The 24523-nt window shown below is 39.8% G+C and overlaps 1 protein-coding gene across 5 annotated transcripts in view; it reads right to left on the bottom strand.

The window, feature by feature from the left end:
* Positions 1-24523, bottom strand: part of ADAM23 (ADAM metallopeptidase domain 23) — a 189894-nt gene that overhangs the window by 87334 nt on the left and 78037 nt on the right. For all 5 annotated transcript variants that reach the window (XM_045480942.1, XM_045480941.1, XM_045480945.1 and 2 more), the window contains exon 4: positions 8162-8225. In XM_045480942.1, coding sequence (XP_045336898.1) covers positions 8162-8225 — 64 coding nt within the window. The remainder of the gene's footprint in view (positions 1-8161; positions 8226-24523) is intronic.

Genomic DNA, 24523 nt, shown 5'->3' with positions numbered 1-24523 from the left:
TAAATGGAGCTCTTCTATTAGAGTAGAGAAGTGATGTCTGCCTGGCTATATGGCTGTACGTGCCCTCCACACACACTTTCAATCAACCCTTCTGTTTTCATGTGTCTTCAATTCCTGGCTCTTCAATTGGCTTGCTTCTTCTTGGTTTTCCCCTAATGGAAATTAGCAGAACAGACGAAGCACAAACCCCACAGTTACCCCTCATCCACCTGCTTTCTATCTCCCAAAATTTTATGGATACCTCTTGTCTGCAGTATTTTCTTCTCCTGTCTTTGTCCTTGTGGGTTTATATCCTTTTTTATTCTTTAACTATTATTTGAGTAGGTTAATGGGATGGAATAGAGATAAATATAAGCATTGAGTCCACTGTTTAACCAGAAGCTTCTTATTGGTTTTCTTAAATAGAATGTACTGGACACACTTTGACTTTTCTCGATGATTTACAGTTGTTTTGATCACTGCTCATTATACTGTACTACCATAGCCTCAGAGGCTCGTCGGTGACTAAGGGTGTCTACCCATACATCAAATGACCACTCCCCAACCAACTCAGTTTCTTTCCTCCTCAAGACTATAATACACATTTCCTGGGGTGCCTGGGTGGCTCAGTCGGTTGAGCGTCCGACTTCAGCCAGGTCACGATCTCGCGGTCCATGAGTTCGAGCCCCGCGTCAGGCTCTGGGCTGATGGCTCAGAGCCTGGAGCCTGCTTCCGATTCTGTGTCTCCCTCTCTCTCTGCCCCTCCCCCGTTCATGCTCTGTCTCTCTCTGTCTCAAAAATAAATAAAGGTTTAAAAAAAAATAAAATAAAAATTAAAAAATATAATACACATTTCCAATGCTGGTTGTCTAAATTTTGTATTACAACCTTGTTAGTATCTTGTAAAAGGTTGCATTTGTATAGGGTTTGGTTCTCAAAAAGCAACCTTTTATATAAATATTGACGTGTATGTAATATGACAAGTTTTATTTGCATAGTCAACACTGGGACTTATAAGGACAAATGGTATCACACATCTCAGCAATTTGGGAATCCGGGTCAATATTCTGCAATTAAATTCCAAACTCTTCACATGATTCTAAAAACAACCACAGGGACCTGTAAATTCCATTAAACTGGTTATTTAGCACTTTGTATCACACCAAAAGGCTATCTTAAGTCAGGTGATTATTAGAAAAGCATAGCAAACCCTGTCATAGTTACCTGGCCTTTCTAAGAAAAGCTATATTTCCCAGATTTTCCTAAAAATAATCTTTTTTCCCCCAGAAAATATTTCTAAGTCCTTTCTTAGACTTAAGCTTCATTCACACTGGAAACTGAAGGTTGATGCTCTCTCAGTACAAAGGTCATTGCTAGTTGTTTTAATTAAGATAGGATATTATCTGAAGGAATTGTTTTGGTTCTCCATGTATATGAAGGTGAATCACCATATTTTCTGAACCTTACATAAGACTTGAGGTAACATGAAATCCCTGATGTTTGTTATCATTACAAAGCTTGAACATCTAAATTCTATAGTTATATTAAGCACTGTGAGCAATTTGGCAGACTCTAAGTTAGTATTAGTATTTGGTAGTATTCGAGGATTTTCTGAGTTTCTTATTACTAAATTTATAAGTTTTTAAGAAAGCATTACCATACAAATACTATTTGGCAACTCTCCAGATATATGTAGCCTTTTATAAATACCAGTGCAAAGTAACCTATTGAAGTATTTCATATCCAGTAAATCCTAACCGAGAAGAGGCATTTCCTCTTTGGTAATAGGGATAATAGTGCAGGGAGGCCACTCCCAGAGGCTTTGTGAGCAGTGACATTGGATAGTCAATTCTGGGGGTGCCTTCCACCCGAGGATTGAACCATCTTGAACACTCACTGTCTCACAGTAACTACTATCTCCATGTACAGATAGGGAGACAGAGACAAAGTGCTAAAAGACTGCTAAAGACAGCAAGAAACCAAACTGAATGCCACGTTTTCAGGCTCTCGAGTTAGTGTTTCTTTCCCCAGTTGGGAAGGACTCAGACAGTTCTACAGCACTGCCCAGCCACTTCCAGATCAGCACTTGTGAGCGCATCACAGATCTGTGACCAGGCCAACAGCAGGCAGGACAACCCAAATGGGCTCATTCAGCACATGACGTAAGTCTATATGAGTCCCCACAGGCATCAGCATATTCGAATTCAAAACTGTCCGTCGGTTATTTAAATTCAACAAATACAGAGCATCTGATAGATGGAAATTATTGGCCACTCGAAGGAACTTAAAAATCCTAGTACATATGCTCCCCAACCTACCACTGCCACACAGGTGAACACTCTGCAAGTCAGATAACGCTTAAATAATAGCAACTTTGCTCCAGGAGGTTTCCAAGCTCAGAACCCCATTGGAAACCACCAGGCCATTCCTGCAAGTAATGGAACACTGAGTGTGTATCCTTTAAAACACTTCCTAATCAGAGGTGGCTTGGGATAACAGCTCTGTGAGTCCAATGCTAACAACGTGTAGGGGGAAACAAAGATTTGGTTCCCTGGTATTATCGATCAAATGACAGAAACAGTTTGATTCTACTCACTTTAAATACAACCTATTGGAAAATAGAACCTATTGTTTCAATTTGATTTATTCTAAAATTGCTCTACCTTTGTGTCTGTTTAACTAGCTCACCTGCACATCAGTAAAGGTCTGCCAACCGGTTATTATTATCTTCATTGCTTAAAAAGCTCAAATAAACTCCTGTCCTTCTGGGTAAACATTTGAGAAAAAAACTACACAGGTCTTAACTCACGAATGTGTATATTTTGATATTCCAGGTGCTGAATATAATAATGAAATATGACACTCTGTTCAAATGATTATTCTACATGCATATCTTTACATTCAAACTTATCCATCATCAGGGTCTATCAATCTATTTAACACGTCAGATGGCTGATAGCAAAAGAGAAAAAGATATCTTTCCCTGGACACATATACCTGAATTTGAATACCGCAGCATAAGGAAACGAAAAAATTTTTTCAGAAAATCAGGGAACTTGCGACCCCAATACCAATTTAGTTTACCTTCACTAAACCCAATAGGAGAAAAATATTCAAGTACTAAAACAGTTTAGCTGTACCAATGCTATGTAAATTTTTAACAGTTCATACAAAGTTATCCTATTCAAACTTAAAATAGCTTTGTGAGGACCCACTGTTGTCTGCTCTCTTGAATTTTTTAAATTTCCCCGCCAGGAGCCATGCCCACAGAGGCTCATTTTCCTCCAATAGGAATCCCTGCCAAGAACGCTTCATGAAGAAGTGAGCTTGAACTGAGCCATGGTGATGATTTGATTTAAAAAAAAGCACAAAAACTTCTAGGAGGGTGATGTGATTATAGTGATAAAGAAAAGAACAAAGACAGGGATTTTTACCTGCGTGGTTCACTGATGTACATCCAGTACCTAGAACAGGGACTAGATCACAGTAAGCTAAATCGGTGTGTGTTTAATGAATACGGATGACTTATTTATGAGCCTGAATGACAAGACCAATCTTAAAGGAGCAAAGGATTCATGTTTGTTGAGAAGGTGGGTACGTAAGTCCCCATTCCCCACCCGAGGGGTTATGTTTTCTTTAAGATATAACTGACAAGCCAGAAAATTCACCCTTTTGAAGAGTATAATTCAGTGGCCTTTAGTACACTCACAGAGTTATGCTACCATCACCCCTAATTCCAGGATATTTTCAGCACCTCAAAAGGAAATCTCGTACCCCTTAGGGGTCACTTCCCATCCCTCCTTACCCCAGCCCTCGCAGCCATAGGATATGACCTTTGGTCTTCATGGATTCGCCTATTCTACACATTTTAAATAAATGGAATCATATAGCTTATGGTCCTTCATGGCTGGCTTCTCTGACTTAGCATAATGTTTACAAGATTCATCCGTGCCGTACCTTGTATTCGTACTTCATCACTTGTTGTGGCTGAATAGTATTCCCTTGTGTGGCTATATCACATCTTATTTATTCATCAGTTGATGGCCATTTGGGTTGTTTCCACTTTTTTGAATAATTACGAATAAGGCTGCTGTTAACATCCACGTCTAAGTTTTTGCTTTACCCTATGTTTTCGGTTCACTTGGATATCTACTCGGGAGTTGAACAGCTGGGTCATAGGTAATTCTCTGCTTCACTTTTTGATGAACTGTCAGGATGTTTTCCAAAGCAGCTCCAACATTGTACATTCCTACCGGAAGTAGATGAGGGTCCTAGCTCTTCATGTCCTCACCAACACTTAACTGTTGCCAGCACCTTGGTTACAGGTATCCTAGAGTGTGTGAAGCGGTACCCACACAAGTTTAAAAATCAAATGAGAGAGTGACCCAGGGCGGAAACAGGACTGAAACAGATCAAAGTGCCACCTTAATTTTTGATATACCAGAGGAGAGGATTAGCTGAGAATCCAGTAGGTCTGCTAAGGCTTCACCCGTGAGGTGGCTACACTTACCAACCCAGGGGTAGACAACACGGAACAACAAACCCCCACCACCAACACACACACACACACACACACACACACACACACACACACACCCTGGGCTGTCACTGTGCAACTTAGAGTGTGGAAAAGTACAGAAATTGTGCTCTTCCTATAAGGAAATGGACACCATGAAAGACAGGAATAAGAACTACACAGACATACCCAACTCCTTCCCATCGGTTGAACTGCTCTTCCTTCTAGGGTGGGAGTGAGCAAGGGGACAGGAAGAAGCCAGGGTGAGTAAACAGAGCCAGGAAAGGGCCTTTTCCCCACCCAATAATGATAAAGAGTAATAATATAGAGGGAAGCGGGGATAGGAGTCCAGCATCAATCTGTTGAGGCTCACATTGCTGGCCAGCTGATAGTTCTTTTCATCAGCAGAATTGAAACCAAAGTATTAGTAAGCGCTCAAAGTTATTGGTTCACGTAACAGGGACTTAATAGAAATACGTTAAAGTTGAAAAGTACTTTTACACTCTCATACTGATACCTAATTCTTTTACAAGAACTAAAACGGTAAAAATTAACTCGTTTTTAGTAGGTCCATCAACAAAGTTGATCAACAAATCAACGAAGTCATTTTGCCATATAGTGTGTGTAAAGCACCGTGTAGGAACTCTAACAAAAGCTCTTGCTCTGTGGAAGGCAGAACCAAAGTTCTTCCATATTCATACTGATGCCTGGCACCTATTCTATCCTGACTACTTAATTTGTTTACCTCTCCAGTTCCTATCTTTGCTTCACAAGGAAAGAAGTCCTTATACCCCACTTTTGTCCAATAAAAATAAAAGCCTAAGACATTGGTCTTTCGTAGCAAAAAGTGGGAACTAGGTAGAGGCTTGATAGTGGTGAAGCAGGAACTAGACAAGCTTCTCCAAGGGGGGATTCATCATTCTAACTGAAACTAATTTCCAGAATATTTTAAATGTCCACATTTATATTTAAGGTCAAAGCCAAATAAACTTTGTATTCTTTCCATTTCTTTCCAAGTAATTCTTTCCAGTGTGTGTGTGTGTGTGTGTGTGTGTGTGTGTGTACATATACTTTTGTCTAAATAGTTTGAAGCCTTTGGAAGAAAAGTTGCACACTGGGTTGAAACAGGTTTAATGAACCTAATCGTCTTTACATGTTAATTTCCTTCACTGGTACTCTGTGAAACAAAGAAAACAAAGATTTTCTTAGCATGTAAGGCAATGTGAAGTTTAAAAAGAAAGTTTTAAAAACCGTGTGTAATTGTAGTGGGAGTGTGGTGGATCTAAATAAACTTTCAAAAAGAAAAACTATCAGTATGTACCAAAAGCCTTTAAAGAAAAGTACCAATTCTTTGACACAGAAAATCCCATTCTCAGAATTAATTCTTAAGCAATTATTAAAGATGTGCTCAACATGTATCAGGAGGGCCTTTCCTTATAATTATTTGTATAGTGAAAGTTTGGGAACAATCTAAATGTCTATTACTATGGGATTTCAAAATAAATTATGGCAAATTAATAGGAAAGAATATTATGTATTTTTAGAAATAAAAGTCTAGAGGATTATTTAATATGCTAAAATGTTTATAATGTTATTAGCTTTCTTAAAAATTCTGCTTCAAGGGGCACCTGGGTGGCTCAGTTGGCTAAGCGTCGGACTTCAGTTCAGGTCATGATCTCACAGTTCGCAAGTTTGAGCCCTGCATTGGGCTCTGTGCTGACAGCTTAAAGCCTGGAGCCTGCAGATTCTGTGTGTGTGTGTGTGTGTGTGTGTGTGTGTGTGTGTGTGTGTGTGTCTGCCCTTTCCCTGCTTGCGCTCCCTCTCTCTCTCTCTCTCTTGCTCTCTCTCTCCCAAAAAGAAATAAAAACTTAAAAAATTTTTTTATTTAATTCTGCTTCAAGATAGTGCACCATGTCAACTCAGTTTCTGGGGTATATATGTAAATATAGACACATAAAAAACAGACTGTTATGCTTAATTCATTATATTGGGAGAAAATAAGTTTGGAAATGTGATCTGTTTGGAGAAAATGAGGCATAAATAAGAGAAAAGCAATGAAAACGAAAACAAACTGCAGTAAACACTTCCTTTGCCAGAGTTTAAAGGCCCTTTCTTTTAAATTCTAGTTATAACTGATATGAGATTCGATGTGTCTTGTTGATGACAAGGCTTCCTTCTGGGACCTCTAATAACCTCTGGAGGCCAATTAGCTACTCCGATTCTAAAAAAAAAACTGACTGAACTTGTTAGTGAGAAGTTTGACTCAGGTTACTGTGGCCTGGAAAGGTGGCTCCTTTGCTGAGTTCATAAAGTTCTCATGCAATCTTCTCTACTCCAGACTCATGATTCAGCATCCGCAGTGCTCGGGGCCCTGGCACAGCTGACAGAAGCTTCGGTTTGTACAAATGCCAGAAAGCACCGTTCCCGTGCTTGATTTAGCATTTCTGCTTGCTTTCCACAGCATTAACTTTTAGGGAGATTCAACAACCCCCAAGATGAAGCCTCAGGCAAGAACTGACAGAATAGTAAGAATAATAACTGAAGTCCTTAATCTGCGACATAAAATTCAGAGGTTCAAAACACACATCAAATTACAAATGTGCCCACTTAATCGCACAGTTGTAAATCCTGAGAAATTCCATAACCCCCTGGGCAGTGTTTACAATTAAGGTCACCCACAAATATTTGCTGAGAGGCTGTCACACTGGAAAAACCCAGTTCTTGCTGTACAACCCAGCAAGCCCACACATAAAAGGCCCACTTCTGCACCAATACTCCTTAGCAATATGGCGGGGGGGGGGGGAGGGGGGGGGAATCCAGTGTTTCCCACTATATGTTCTTTCCCTATTTCCTCTCCTGTACCTGTGGTATCCACCCTGCAGACACTGCTTAGGCTCAGTGGCACTCCGTAGACTTCCTACAAATCAGAGTCTCTGAATGTAGCCATTCCAGGGATATTCATCCTGACTGGTGGAGATGACTGTCTTCCTTACATACAAATAACCTCATTTTAATCTAAACCTGCTTGCTCCTTATTGACATTCTGTTAAGAGAACGGTTAAACTCCAACTAAGGAAATCAAGTACCCAATTACCTTTGTATTACAATGCATGGGGGCCTTGAGTAGGTTGATTTGTCTTCTTTCGGCCTCAATTTCTTGCTTTGCACAACAGAAACAATAATATCCATCTCCCAAAACTGTTGTGAAGGTTAAGAGGGAGAGTGTTCCCTGAATCTCCCTTCCCCAACCTGACCTCAGCCCTTCTTGGGCACCAAAGTCACTTGGAGTGAAGAGCCATTCTAGTAGTCCATCCAGTCTTATGATTCAGAATCTATGACCATGAGTTGGTTGTCTACTCCTTGAAGGTATTGATATGGAACTGTATAGCTCTCCATACCATCCACTGACAGAAGATAACAGTATGTATAACCAAAACAATAATTATATCTTTATGGGCCTGAATCCACAGAATCTCCAGTGTTATCTCAAACATTTGTAAGTCTTAACAAATTTATCCTAAACTTATTTGAAATTTAAAAATAGTACCCTTGTACAAGAGAACAGATAATTTTATTGAGATAGACGTCAAAACGATGCAGTGTGCAATGAACAATCCTATGATTGAGTATATTTATGCTACAGGATTCCCATGTTATTAACCATACCTTAGAGTACTGTGGTTTCCCATTTTCATAGTGGATCTCCACATAATCAGAAGACAGCAAACCACTACAAAGGAAAGAAAATAGAGTGATTTCTGCATCTAAGACACTTGGAGGTTTAAAAATAATCAGCTCAACAGACGTCTGCAAGGAGCCTATAAACCACAAAGAGCTGCAGTCCACAATAAGAACAGGTTCTCATCAAAAGCCTCGATTGTTATCCAGGAACAAATCATTCCTCACTCTGTTACAAAGACAAAATATAGATAACATAAGAATGAATTCTTTTTATTCACATGATGCATCATTTGACTGATAGGTTCATTGATATGGAACAAACAGAAAAAGCCAGTAACAGGAGGAGACAGACCCTATAAAAATCCCACGATTATGCTCTAAATAACTGGAATCTCAAAACATAATCACTGAGGAAAAGTATAGAGTAAAAATATTTTAGGCTTTTCAGGCCACATCGTCTCCGTCACAACTACTCAACTCCTCTGAGTTAGCACAAAACCAGACGCAGGCAATGTAAACAAATGAGCATAGCTATATTCCAACAAGACTTCATTTATGCACACTGAAATATGAATTTCACACAATTTTCATGTGTCATGAAATTGTTTCTTCTTTAATTTTTTCAACCATTTAAAAATGCAAAAAAAAAAAAAAAACATTCTTAGCTTGAGGACTGTACAAAAACAGGTATGCTAGATGTGGCCTATGGGCCATAGTTTGCCAACCCCTAGAATAAAATGACAGTTAACAACATAGACTTTGAATCGGGCAAAGCAGGATTTAAAGCCTAGCTCGGCCCCATATTGGTGGTGTGACCACGGGCAAGTTACCCACCTCAGCCTTTCCATGAGTCAAATGAAGGCGACAGAGAGTACGAATCTCATGGGATGTTGGAGAGTTCATGAAAGCACATGCATGGCTTAGCCCAGAGCTCAGCACCAAGTACGTGCCCAGCGATGAGCTCTGAGGCCATCACTGCTTTTATTTCAATTCAGCTTCTTCAAACACATTTCTGCCTACACATGTGGGGAATGCAAAATACGAGCCTCGCAAAAAGCACGGCACCATTAGGGCATCCGGGTTCCTCTCTGGGCTCTGCGACTACAAATGCTGATGACGAATGATGACTCACACGTGCCGACCACTCACTATGTTCGGGCACTGCACAAGGGCTATAAAGAGTTCAATCCATTTCATCTGAATGGTAAGTGGAGGACGAAAGTAGGCTCTACCATGTATGAGCCAGATGTGTGCCCTAATTTGAGGCCTCCACTTGCTTTTCTGCAAAAGGATGGGCTGGAGTAGATGATTCCTCAGGTCCCTTCCTACGCTGACATTCTATTTTCTAGGATTCTGCCTACGTGTAGGTTTTCTTGGTAGGAAGTCTTGACACTACCTCTTTAACAGAAGTATGGAAGAACTCAGTGGTTTTGCATCATTTTGAAAACTGTGCCTGATGCAGTTCTAACGTGCCCCCAGTGAGGAAGGCTGGAGGCAGCCTGGAGCCAGTCAACAGAGGGGGAGGCCCACATGCGCATCCAGGATAGTCCCCACGCAAGCCGAAGGCCAACCTTTACAACACAGAAATAAGGCAGATGCTGGTACGCTTTTCTACTGAAATTACTAATCAAATGTATATCTACTGATGTCTCTACAGTTGAAACTAAATTATGGGTACATCTACTCATTCCCTTTTAAAAATCTTGGGGCACCTGGGTGATTCAGTTGGTTGAGCATCTGACTTTGGCTCAGGTCACGATCTCACAGTTCGTGAGTTCAAGCCCCACGTCGGGCTCTCTGCTGTCAGTGCAGAGCTGTCTTTGGAGCCTCTGCCTCCCTCTCTCTCCCCCTCTCCCACTCGAGCTCATTCTCTCTCTCAAAAATAAACTTTTTTTTTTATTAAATCTAAGTAAGAGTCAATGTAAGGACATCTTAACTCTATGTACTTAAAAATACCTGACAGGGTGTAGAAACTTCTTTCATATCTAGTTAATTAAGTCAGCTACCGGCACTGTGAATATACATAAACAAGGCTATTGATGGTAACATTTCTCTGAGGAGGCAGAGGGGCTTCACTAACTACCCTCTAATTATCTCTCTCTACAGGTAATGTATTATTTTCAAGATTCTCAACCACACAATCACTGAAGCATGTCTAAGAGTTGAAAACAAAGTTATTTGCTTGTGATGACAAAGGTATTCTAACCATTGATTGCCAAATCTGATAAAGGTCACTTTTTTTTTTAATGCTTACTTTTGAAAGAGACAGAGAGACAAAGCATAAGCAGGGGAGGGGTAGAGAGAGAGGGAGACACAGAATCCGAAGCAGGTTCCAGGCTCTGAGCTGTCAGCACAGAGCCCGACATGGGGTTCGAACTCACGAACCATGAGATCATGACCTGAGCCGAAGTCGGTTGCTTAACCGACTTAGCCTCTCAGGTGCCCCTGATAAAGGTCACTTTAATTATCCTATTTACCCCTTTTGAAGGGCTTTTCCCTCACTGTGGACATCTAACATCTCTCGCATTTGAGAGTCTCAAAAAAGAAAAAAAGAGACTTCTAGAGGGGCCTGTGACAGACACTGAGCTGAACGTAACACCATACGCTCCTGTCACCGCACCATTTTACTCTCCACCTCCTATAAAAAGCACCACCTTCCCATCTGCTCCATCCTTTCTTCCTGTCTGATCACGGCACTCTCCCTTAACACTGTTTCTGTCACTCAACGCGTCATCTCTAGCACGTGGCATAATCCCTAGCACATGGTAGGCCCTTAACCGACACCTGCTGAGTAATCAAACATCTGCCAACGTCTACTACGTGCCAGGCCCACACTACGGGCTGGGAGGCTGAGATGAAGAATGCAACTCTCTGAAATTGACACTAAACAAAATTAGCACAAATGTATGAGATTAGTCGTCTCACCCTAAATATTATCTGTAATCTCCCTAAAAGTGAATTAACAACCAAATGTAATCTGATTATAAGCCTTTTTTAAAATTATTTTTAATGTTTATTTATTTATTTGAGAGAGAGAGAGAGAGAGAGCGAGCAAGCAGGGGAGGGGTAGAGAGAGAGGGAGACAGAATCCCAAGCAGGGTCCGTGCTATCAGCACAGAGCCTGATGTGGGGCTCGAACCTACAAATCACAAGATTGTGAACTGAGCCGACACCAAGAGCCGGATGCTTAACCAAATGAGCCACCCAGACGTCCCTGATTGTAACAGTTTTAAAGTAATTTTGAAGTAAGATCTTTCAGCTGGACAAGTAACACTGGAAAGAAGAAATGAATAATTAAGCATGCAGCAGTGTGTCCCCAGCCCCACCCAGCGGAGAAAGAGCAGGTAATCTCAAGCTCTGGATGCCTAAGGATGAGTTGTCCTGCAGTCCCTGCTTGCAGATGCCCTTCAAGGCATTTCCCCCACCTCTGCTTCTCCTGGTTGCCCCAGGAGAATGTCCTGTGGAATCAGAATGTTCTCACCTGCCAATGCTAATCTACATGGCAATTGTGGTCCCAAGCATAAATGGTCATTTTGCTTTGTCAGTCAGCCAGTGGGGTGCTTAATTACTTGCAGAAACCGATAAAAGGGAGTTTTGGAACACCCTAAATTCTGAAATAAACATCCTTTTCTAATCATTTAAGTTACAGAAAAACTATATACGATGGCTACTACAATGCTTGTGATGACAGTTATCTGGTGAAAGACGGATGATCCTTGGAAGTAAAGGGATAAATGCAGGACGAAGTTCAAAGCAAGGTGGAAAAGAGCAGAACTGGAATACGGAAATTCTCTTTAACCCCCTCACTCTGCACCTTTGTGGTCAATCTGTATGACAGAGGTAGCAAAAACAACATGAACTCTAGAGACAGACAGAATGTGATTTTACTCAAATATGAAGGACAAGGGTGAGCACCTTGAACTCTGAATTATGGCTCATAAGAGAGAACAGGAAGTGAGGTCTACGCCTCTGGTGTGGCCATTATATTCCATGCAGGATTATCCAGTCTCTCTTCCATGGCGGCTCTGGAAGCCACATGCCCCAGATGGCATAGCTGTAAGATGGGTGCAGCCTAGGTTCCTACATCCTGACCTGGAGAAACGCTAGGTCAGCCACTCAACTTGTATTAGACCATAATGTGTGGGTAAGAGACAAAATTTTATAGTGTTAAATCCCAGATTTCATCTTTATTACAGAAACATGGCCTCAACTATCCTAATTCCAAAATTTATCACAAAGAAATATTTAGAAATTTAACGTTTAAAGAATTTCAGAATCATCAGCAAATCGACAAAGAAGGCTTCTGTAAGATCTAAGCATTGGAAATTCAAACAAAGAGAGAAATATGCCTTGGGGAGAGTCCTCAGGTTTGAGATTTACATGTCTAATGAAAGTAGGCACACGAATAATCAAGTGATCAAAACTCCCAAAGGTTTATATCTTCCAGTACAGGGAGGCTCATTATGGAGAAGCCAAGGATCCAGTAACTGGAAAAGTTACCTACCAGGAATCCCTAGAGCCTAAAAATCTTACTAACAAAGACTGGTAGATAACTCCTAGGTTGTTTTTGGAAAATAACTTGAATCCCTTACTTTAAAGAAAGAATCCTATGCTTTCTTTTGGGTGACTCTGTCAGGAAAGGCTAAGTAGGCTAATCGAGAAAATTGCATTGTTCAGAATGAGACAATGTAAAGGTCAGTGCCTTGGGCTATAAGGAAAAATGCCAGGAAAGACAAACACTGGACCACAAGGAAACCATCTGGTCAACATGAATAAGAATAATTTACGTCCTTATTAAAAAAAAAAGTTAAACTATCAGTCTCTAGAAGCCCAGTTCTGAAGTCTACATTCACTGAAATTACTGTGTTGAGCCCTCAGAGTGTATACCTCTGATTAAAATATCGTGTGGGTTGCTAGGAGTAGAACACATTCTTCTGAAGGGACCTAGAGGCCAATAGGGCATTCTTTCACCATCAGAGCTAGGGAAAAGTCAGGAAGAAAAGAGCAAGCACCAAAGCTTAACAACTGGATGGTCATATAATTTATCATCCAAAACAGGCCATCTTGGAAGGTCAGGCTAGTCTAGGAGATGAAAAATACCTTAAAGCTGAGATGCTATTTAAGCAAGAAGTCTGTGAGTATGTCTCTTTCCCAGTTGCTTTTGACCTCTGTGACTATGTTTCATATGGCCACTGTTTGAGGACAACCTTGGGCAGTCCCCTTAGGCTCTCTCTCTGAGTGTATAACATCAGGAGGTAGGTACTTGGAGAGGAGTCAGCAGTCCAAGATGCAGAAGCCAGAGAGCAATGAATCCAGATTCACTGCAGTAGCAGACATGTCAGGCCTTGACTAGCCACGCTCCTTGTCACACGATGTCTTTGTTCTTAAGTGAACGGTAGCATAAATATTTTAATTTAGTTCTTAGTGGTGAAACTCATAAGTTACTTGCATAGGGATTCAAAAACTGGGACTGGAACAGAAGTCAACGTTTATGTGAGCAAAAGAATAAAAAATTAAATTGTGTCTAGGAAAAAAGACTGCCACTAATGTCCACTTTCATAATGTAAATTCACTCACCTGACGACCTTCTGTTTGACAGTGCTTAGCTTCTCAATACTGGAAGCCCCGATCATCTCAAATGGCCCTTGACAGAGTCTCTGGCAAAGTCTCCTGCCACCCTCTCCACCAGGCCCCACATTCATTCATTCAATAACAAACGCTGGTCACTATGGAGATTCGCAACCTCATGGGGCTTCAAGCATATAACAGCAATGTACAATGAAGCACCATGCCTGTCCCGTTTACACTACAACCTTCTCTTTTTTCCTTTTATACACGTACATATTTTTAATTCGTCAAATAATTACTATTTGTATAGTAATTTGTACCTTATATAAGGTACTATAACTTGTGATGAAGAGAGACATAGAATTTAACCTCAGTACATTCCTACAGGCATAAGCCTATGACCTTATAATTATCTTTCTGTCCTTCTATCGCTTTCCTTTTTTTGAAAATAATAGGCTTAAAAGTCAAACAATCTTTCAGCCACCACTTTTCTCAGGTTTTAGGAAAAAGTTACTCATCCCACCTACAATAATTTTTATACCAAAAGTGTTTCAGCTAGAAAATATATAATCCCTTGAGTGTAAACAATACAATAAGACTTTGAAGCTGTGCTGAAGGATTGTAGGCATGAAGAGGTTGGAATTTAAGAGTGTAGAAATGCTATGTTAAGTGGGGAAAAGTAATTACAGATTGAATAGAAGCTTTGTGTTAAGTCAAACAAAGACGGCCTGCTAGGCAAGGGCTGGGAATGTGGGCATATTTCATAGGAACAGAGCTGCAGGTGGAGAAAACTCAGCATAAGCAGGATGGAGGGAGTGTAAACCTCTTTGAGGGTCACAACAGGAATTTAATGAGTTATTAAGTAGCATGAGAGGTTGCAGCTGAAATTTCAATGTGGACGCACTCTTGCAACTCATAGGTGATGGCCCCATGCACCATAATACAGATAAGAACACCCTAGTCTAATATAACAGGAGACACAAGCAGCGCTGCAAGTTAACAGACAGGGAAGTAGACAAAGGAGGAGCTAGGGGAAAAAAGAGGAAGGAACTCGAGGGGATGTGAAAGCTGGTGACCACCACCCAAGCTGGCTTGATCAGCCAAGGAGAGTAGCCAATTAAGAGTTCCCTTCTGAAAAGGTGGCATCAACAGACATCTTTAATTAAGTAAAAATGAAAGATGTTTAATTTTTCTTCCTCGGCTTTGAAGTCAGACCATATGAAGTGGCTAACACATTCCTAGCTGTGGCTGCCAATACCTCTGCAAGTGCACACCAGTAATTCTGAGATTCCTCCGTAGCAGAACTCTGGGTATTCTCATCTATGTGATTTGACCCCCACATATCATGAAACAAAAAAGATTTTTAAACACAGGGAAAACTGAATCCAAATAAAAATGTCATACCTTTTGAACACAATTACACATAACTGAAATGTTTTGATGCACAAATTTAAAGCTAACAGTGATTATAGTGTGTTGAATATTGCTAATGTGGGTACTCTTCTGATATGCCCAACATTTCGTTTTACAACCATTGAATTTGGCACAACACACATCTTACAGAATGGATATCGGCCTGTCACCCACCCCTTGACCTCCCATAACCTTGTCCAGGACAGACAGCTCTCCGCCAAGTCTAATTCTTGCCACGCCCTGAGACAAGAATTCCCCACTTCTATTTTTCATTTTATCAAGAAAACTGCACATTTGTGTACATAGTGTTCCATTCTTTCCAAGTATACATGAAATGGTAAAAAGAATAAAAAAAGAAACCAATGGAAAATCTATCAGAAATAGTAAGAGTTAAATAAGGTAGGTGCTTACAAGATAAATATGCAAAAATAAAATACAGTTTTATGTGTACCAGCAAAAACCACCCAGAAGTAGTCTAGCGAGAAAGTTTCTACCAACAATGACAAAAACAGAAACAAATCTCATAGATGTGTTATATACGTAGATACATAAACAAAAATGTACACATGTATAGATGTACATATACCCTATAACTTTAATGTTAATTCTAAACAAAATTCGATAAGTTTTTATAACTTGACAAAATTATTCCAAAGTTCATCTCAAAACACAAATGTTTATGACCACCCAATCATTTTCCTTAAAAGCAGAGTTATAATAGGATATTACTGTTATATTACTTACATTAATATTGTAATAAGCAACATACAGAGTACTTACCTGGTAAGACAGATGGCCCAAAGGGCAGGAAAGAAAGTTCAGAAAGAAATTCAAGTTCATACCAAAAACCTTATGTATTAAAATAATGGCATTTTAAATTGGTAAAAGAGAGAATAAAGAATAAATATATATGAGACAAGTGATTTAACACTTTGGGAAAAGTCAGATCCCTAATCATATCTTACACCAAACTAAAAATATATGCATTAAAGATATATATGTTTTAAAATAAAGCCATAAATTTGATATAAAAATACAGCTGAATGTTAGGAAGAGAGACCTTTTGAAGCATTATATTAAACACAGAATTATAAAGAACAATAGATGTGACCACAAAAAGCTTTTTAACTTACAGGAGTTAAAAAAAATCCATGAACAAAATTTCAAGGAAAACTAAGAAAAAACATTCCCAAAATATATGAAAAACAAAGGATTGTCATAATTAACACAAGAAGCCAAAATGAAAACCAATAAAAACAGAAAAGCAATTCAATAGAAAATGGGCAAAGGATGTGGGCAGGCGATTCACAAAATAAAATGTGCAAAATGCAATTCACGAGAAAAAGAAAATGAGAAATACTAATGACCCTCAATTATACACAAATGCACAACTGCACTAGTAATAAAAGACCTGTAAATTAAAATAACCGTAAGAGACCAATTTTTCCCTTCGGTTTACAAAGTAGAAATGAATGGTAGCAGCCAGAGCTGGCAAGAGCATAGAGGAGCCCTCCACGCATTACTGTTGGGAACCTGGATTAGTATGCCTTGCTGGGACAATTTGGCAACAGTTATCAAAGTCCAAAAAACATATTCTTTTAAATCCATAACTTTTTATAATCTCGTAAGTGCTACTTTATTATAAAGGTTTCCTGAGGAGGGGAGCCTGGATGGCTCAGTCGGTTGGGCGTCTGACTTCAGCTCAGGTCATGATCTCACAGTTCCTGGGTTCAAGCCGCGCGTCCAGCCGGCTCTGTGCTGACAGCTCGGAGCCTGGAGCCTGCTTTGGATTCTGTCTCCCTCTCTCTGTGCTTCCCCCGCTCACAGTCTGTCTCTGTCTCTTTCTCTTTCTCAAAAGTAATAAAATAAACATTAAAAAAATTTTAATATGAAATTTATTGTCAAGTTAGTTTCCATACAACACCCAGTGCTCATCCCAACAGGTGCCCTCCTCAATGCCCACCACCCACCCTCCCCTCCCTCCCACCCCCCGTCAACCCTCAGTTTATTCTCAGTTTTTAAGAGTCTCTTATGGTTTGGTTCCCTCCCTCTCTAACTTTTTTTTTTCCTTCCCCTCCCTCATGGTCTTCTGTCAAGTTTCTCAGGATCCACATAGGAGTGAAGACATATGGAATCTGTCCTTCTCTGTATGACTTATTTCACTTACCGTAACACTCTCCAGTTCCATCTATGTTGCTAGAAAAGGCCAGATATCATTGCCAAGTAGTATTCCATTGTGTATATAAACCACAATTTCTTTATCCATTCATCAGTTGATGGACATTAGGCTCTTTCCATAATTTGGCTATTGTTGAGAGTGCTGCTATAAACATTGGGGTACAAGTGCCCCTGTGCATCAGCACTCCTGTATCCCTTGGGTCAATTCCTAGCAGTGCTATTGCTGGGTCATAGGGTAGATCTATTTTTAATTTTTTCAGGAACCTCCACACTGTTTTCCAGAGCGGCTGCACCAGTTTGCATTCCCACCAACAGTGCAAGAGGGTTCCCGTTTCTCCACATCCTCGCCAGCATCTATAGTCTCCTGATTTGTTCATTTTAGCCACTCTGACCCGCGTGAGGTGGTATCTCAGTGTGGTTTTGATTTGTATTTTCTGGACACTGAATTTTGAATTTCATATTCTTTTCCTTTTTTTTAATTTTTTTTAACATTTATTTGTTATTGAAAGAGAGAGACAGAACGTGAGCAGGGGAGGGGCAGAGCGAGAGGGAGACGCAGAATCTGAAGCAGGCTCCAGGCTCTGAGCTGTCAGCCCAGAGCCCAACGCAGGGCTCGAACTCACAACCCGCGAGATCATGACCTGAGCCGAAGTCAGTCGCCTAACTGACTGAGCCACTCAGGCGCCCCAATTTCATATTCTTTTCACATGTCATGAAATATCCTTCTTTAGATTTTTTCAACTATTTAAAAATGTAAAAACTCAGGAGCACCTGGGTGGCTCAGTCAGTTGAGCATCGCACTTTGGCTCAGGTCAAATTTTTTAAAGGTTTCCTGAGGAAATAACTGATAAGAGCAAACACACACACATACACACACACACACACACACACACACACACACACAAAACACTAACACACATATGATGATTCTCTGATGATGCTGTAGGTATAAGTCGGTTTACATGTGGTTTTACAGACAATTGGAAAGATGTTTACAACATTGTTCAGTGAAAAAAGCAAATGAAAGAATATTACATTTGGTAACTTTTTTAAAGTTATGTTTACTTTACATAAAGAAAAAAATCTGCAACATATACACAGCCAAATGTAACAGTGAGCTATTGTTTTCTGTAGAACTTTGAATAGTTTTTATTTTCTTTTGCTTACCCGTTAATTCCTAAAGCTTTTACAATGAATATATTTCACCTTTTAAAATAAGAAACCACAATACAAGCTATATTTTTTAAAAGAAGAGAAACATGGGGCACCTGGTGGCCCAGTCAGTTAAGCATCCAACTTGGGTTCAGGTCATGATCTCACGGATCATGAGTTTGAGCCCTGCATCGGGCTCTGTGCTGACAGCTCAGAGCCTGGAGCCTGCTTTAGATTCTATGTCTCCTTCTTTCTCTGCCCCTCCCCCGCTTGTGCTATCTCTGTCTCTCAAAAATAAATAAACATTTTTAAAAAAAATTAAAAGAAGAAAAACATAGCTCCTTTAGGAAGAAATTAATTAATGGCTAATTTTAGGCCCAGGAAAGGAAAAGAATCACAGACACGGGCAATGCGACCAACAGCCTGTTCTATCACTCAGGGGGCAGGGGCCACGTTGTCTGCCTCTGTCCCCCTCAACTCAATGTTCCTGACATTCCTTTAACACCTGGAGGTTGTCCATGCTACAGGGAGTGGGTGAGGACAGAAAGAGAAACCAACACAGTCCATTTCCTCGAGGTGTTTATAATCTCCTACCTAAGTAAGACAAGGTCGCAGGTACCCCAGTATTAATAACAAAGCATCAAGCTGCCCTCAGAGAGGAAATGCATTTCAACTAAGATGATGGGGAACTTTTCTGTAAGAAAGAAAGGCCAGGGCAGGTTCGTGACAAAATACGCTCAGGGAAATATAGGCAGGAAAGAGCAGGTCAGATAGACAAAGGGACCAGGGTGTGCAGACAGGGAGGCATATTCAGGAAGCAGCTAAAAGCCCAGTTGGGCCAGGGGATCAGTCATAGTGGCAGTGGTGTTAAAAAGGCAGATTTGGGCTCAGGCAATACACCGGTTTAAGCAAGGAGCTGTAACCTGGAAAAAGAAAGGCACTCTAGCATCAGGAACTCGGAACTCGGACGACCACGCTCTGCTTTCTGTCAGACCTGAAAACGTGCAGTATGCTCTGTGTCCTCAGAAGCTGTAAAGACTTTCGGGCCTGAGAAGGGCTGAACACCGATAAGTTTCTTTTACTGGGTCAATTAGAGCCATCTGCAAAGTAATTAATGTTAGCAGCAGGAGAGAACAGCAAGAGACCGGCAGAAACACTAAGAAAAGGCCTTCCACATATGAAAACCTGTAGCTTTAACTTTCCTTCACTCATTCAATTAATGGCTCAAGACCGAGTGAGAAACAAAACAGAGAAGGGTCAAACAAAAGATCAACAAAGGCTATTTAATATTTACTTAAATGTTTCCATTTCTTTAAACATTTTTACTGTAAATTATAGATTTTTGTCCTCAAATCTACTATGCAAATGCTAGTGTGAACTCTGCAATTTTATGTTCTTTTTATTTATTTTTATTGTTTTTATTTATTTTTGAGAGAGAGAAAGAGTGCGAGCAGGGGACTGTCAGAGAGAGGAGACACAGAATCCCAAGCAAGCTCCAGGCTCTGAGCTGTCAGCACGGAGCATGATGCAGGGCTTGAACTCCCGAACCATGAGATTATGACCTGAGCCGAAGTCGGACGCTTAACCAACTGAGCCACCCAGGCGCCCCTATTCTTTTAATAGTTAAAGAAGAGTAAGATTTTTGTAGAATAGCCAGAAGGATCTTTTGTGTGCTTTCCTCTTCTCTTCTTCCCCTATGTGGGAGAAGTCCAATCCTTTCTCTCACCGGTACTCCCCAACCAGAGCCTGGAGAGCGTCTGCTGGCTAAACCGAGACCTAAGGCCCCAGACTGACAGACGACAAGGCTGCACAACCCAGTAAAGGAAAAGGCATTCAAAATGGTCATCCCTGATTTCTCTGTCCTAAGCAGAAAACAGGATTCTATGAAATCATGGGATACTTCATACAGATAACACAGGGATGTTTAGAAATGGCAACCACAGTCCTTTCTAAATATTATATATGTTTAAGAAACTATCACAATGTAGCAATGAGAAACATACTTCTGCAGGAATATCAAACCAATAGGCGAGATAAGAATACAAAATAGCGAAAAGAAGAGAAAGAGGGAAGAAGAGGAGAACTTTGAGGAGAACTTTTTAAGGGTTTCTTCAAGTACAAAATTACTATTGTACAAAATAGCACCCATTTTTTAAATTACCACTTATAAAAATGATCTTCAAATTCATTCCACATTTCATGGCATCAAAAAATGATCCACTGGGCCTTTGATTGCTAAAAAAAAAAATCATGAGTTTCTGAAGCCCAGCTAATTTCTTTAGCCAGAGAATTTTTCATACTTCCAAATTATGTACTATTTCAACATAATTGCAAAATACAGACCTCTGAAAAGTACAGAATTTATCAGGAAAACTATTCGTGTTGTAGCTTCTTTGGAAAGGGATTGCTTTAAAATGGTGTGAACTTTCAGATTCAGTGTAGGTCATTACAGAGCTAACTTGGCCTTGTTTACTTTGCTTACCGTTGTATCCTCAGTTATGAAAGAATGCCTGAACTAAACGAGCACCCAGATGTATTTGTTGGTTGAATGAATTAATGTCAATTAAAGAAGGAATAGGTAAACAGGAATCAAGAGGTCTGGTTCCTGGCCTGGATATGACACTGATTGTCTCTGAGACCTTGGAGAGTCCCTAATATTGTGCAACAATAATACTGAGGACCTATACTGTATAAGTTTTCTTACAAATAACAAGAACACTGGGTTATAGGATCTCTAAGGACACTTCGGTGGCTAAGTTGAGCATCCAACTCTTGATTTCGGCTCAGGTGGTAATCCCAGGGTTGTGGGATCAAGCCCTGTATCTGGCTCCATGCTGAGTGTGGAGCCTGCTTGGGATTCTTTCTTTCTCTCTCTCTCTCTCTCTCTCTATATATATATCTCTCCCTCCTTCTGCCCCTCTCCCCTGCTTGCATATGCTCTCTAAATAAATAAATAAATAAGTAATAAAATAGTGAATGACTACTATTACCCCCTACCCTAAAAATATACCTGTGCTAAGCTGGAAGTTAGGGGCTGGTAATGCACATAGCTCGTCTATTCAGTACATGCTTTGTGAAATAATCAACTGTCAATATACTGGAATGACTTCGGCCAACATTTTGGAGAATGGTGCTAAAAGAAAGCTCCATCCATGTTCCATATGTACTGCAAAAAGCCACTTTATAGTTTTTTTTCTTATTCTACATATTTCCATGTACCAAAAAAGAACAAACACCTCCCTTTCCAAGATGTAAAGTGATAAACTCCCTCTACAGATTGAATTAATAATGAACGAAAAACTTACACATAAAAACTAATCTAAGAGCTAATATTTAAGAACTGCTGAGGCTATATCTATATTAATACTAACCTATTTAAGCAGTGTGTTAAAAAATCAGATAAGAATTACAAAACCATTACTTGATTGTAACTAAAAATATCTCAAAGACTTAAAGTCATACTAACATGCTTTATCATAAAGACACTGAAGATCAAAGATAACAGGGAAAAATAAGTATTTATCCTGCTTGGGGAGCTAATGATAAGCAAATCTGATGGCATTTCACGTCACTTTAAAAGACACATGTAAAATCATGACTACAGGTGAATCCTTTAATCTATACCAGTCTAATTATACAGTCTGGACATTTTGCATAATGCTAAAACTGAATTTTTATCTTTTAAAAGCTACTCAAATCATTAACTATTGGCACGTGATTCTCTAAATATATGTCTTAAGTCATTTAAAATAATTTGTAGGCAGACACATTCTTTCTATTTTAATGTATATAGCGTGCTGGTGCTAAAATCAAATCAGTGGTGGTAAAAAAAAAAAAAAAAAGCAGAACAACAGATATCTAAAACAGCAGAGTTTCAAGCCAATTTCTATAAATGGGCTTTTCCTCGAGCCAGAAAACTTTCATTAAATCCAATCTTAAAATTTTAAGTCCATGTAGACAATCTTACCCACATTCACAATTAAAGTGCCTCTCAATGTTTGGATCAAAAGCAAAACCTTCATAAGATTCTAGAAGCAGCCAAATCCCAGAGAGACTGACACAGAAAAAAGGAGAAACTATTCTATTTAGGTCCTTTCAGAGATGCTATTTTTAGTTTAATCTTAAAACCAGACATTTTTAGAACCCTGGTGAAAATTCTAACAATTAACTATGTGATCCATAGTGGTAAATTCACTAAGTATCAACAGTAAGTTCCAGAGTCATGAGTTGGAGATGATAGTAAGAAGAAAGATCCTAAGTAAACTGATTCACATCCCAGTTTGGTAACTCACAATGAGAGTAGAAAATGGAGTGGACTATATTCCGAGAAATATCCAGAAGCTAGTAGTCTGGTAGAATCAAAACTCTGGGCCAAGAGAACATTCAGGAGTTGAAACACACAGAGTCTAGAGATCACCAGCATGTGAACACCAGATAGGCAAAGGAGACTCTCCAAACTACCACCCCATAGAAATGACAGGTACCATGTTGTATCCACAGTTCTTGTTATTGTCGCCTACACAGAGGAGGTATCCTAATAAAGTTCTGCTGCTAATGAGTCCACAAGCCAGGAAGCTCAAGAAACAAAAGACAACATGGCACACCACACTCCAGTCTGAAGAATCCACGGGAACCTGAAGGTCCTACAACCAGAGCTCAGCCCCAAGTAAGGAAGGTGAGGCCTGAGATAACACATGGCAGCAAGAAAACTGAGACTCGGGTTACTTTCTGTCTCTATCTTTAGGTAAGTATCCACAAAGTCAAAAACCAGTCCCAAGCAGTAAGTGCATGAAGAGTGGGAATGTATGGTGGAAAGAAGAAAGGATGAGAGCAGGTCTCTTACTATTTCAACCTCTGCCTGGAGCTTTATGAAAGGAGTGTGAGTGTGTGTGTGTGTGTGTGTGTGTGTGTGTGTGTGTGTGTGTTTGCATCTGTGTGTGTGTATGCACACATAATTTAATGGGCTATCTATAACAAACAAACTGTAAGACATGGAAATGGTGCTAATATGTATCCCCAAAGACCAGGAGTCAATGAGGTAAAAAGAAGTTGTATGCTATCAAACTGGTAGACCAATACAGGAAATTTCTCAGTGCTTCTTATAACATTTGACAAAGGTATGCTGGGTGTCAGTCCACTGAATATTTCATTGCATATGTTTGACCTCTTCATTTTACTCTAATTCTCATTTCAGTAAGTCAGCATGAATTACTGGACCCTTCCAATATTAACAATCCTTCTTACAATCCTACACAACTTTTTTTATGGAATGCAAGAAATAAACAAGCATCCACATTTTCTTTATTTCTTTATTTTCTTCTGAAAGTTCTATTGTTATTACTTATTATTTACTATTTTGCTGGGTTTGGTTTGGGTTTTGGTTTTTCATAAAAAAAAAAAAAAAGCACAAAACCAAAAAACAAAAAACCACTCCCAAATCTCTTACACAAGTTTTAGGACGAGAGGTTGCCTGGGTGGAGGGTGGGGATGGAAGAAATGTGTCTGTGAAGAAGCACACAAGGGGCCCCTAAGACATTGGTAATGTCCTGTTTCTCAACCTGCACGGTGAGTATATATGGTTGCCCATTTAACTCTTCCTTAGAGTGTAAAAATGTTTCTACTCTTTTACATACAATATTTCATAATTTTAATAAATTAGAGGAAAGTGATCCAAAATATCTACAAGTAATAAAAACAGAAGAGCCCAGTCCAATTCTGACGTTAAAAATGTTGAGTATGAGACAAATCAAGCCAGAAACTGACCAAGGAAAAGGCATCTGGAATTAAAAAGCTATCACTACCAAGACCAGAGGGGAAAAATGTCTAAAGAACATGTGGGAAGTGAAAAGCACAGAGAGAACAAAAGGCAACTTTCTCCTTCCCTAAAAATAGCAGGCTTATTAGGCCATTTTTAGACTCCAGTGTTCATGTAGGAGTCCATTTCTATTAAAAGAGTAGAACTTAGAAAGGGAAAAGAAGTTCTTGGAGAATACCAAAGTACAGAAAAGAAAAGTTCCAGAAATACAACCAACGGTA

This window comes from Leopardus geoffroyi, chromosome C1 (genome assembly GCF_018350155.1).
Source record: "Leopardus geoffroyi isolate Oge1 chromosome C1, O.geoffroyi_Oge1_pat1.0, whole genome shotgun sequence".
Classification (NCBI taxonomy): domain Eukaryota; kingdom Metazoa; phylum Chordata; class Mammalia; order Carnivora; family Felidae; genus Leopardus; species Leopardus geoffroyi.
Note: the sequence above shows the minus strand (reverse complement) of the source record. Positions and strands in the feature narration are given on the sequence as shown.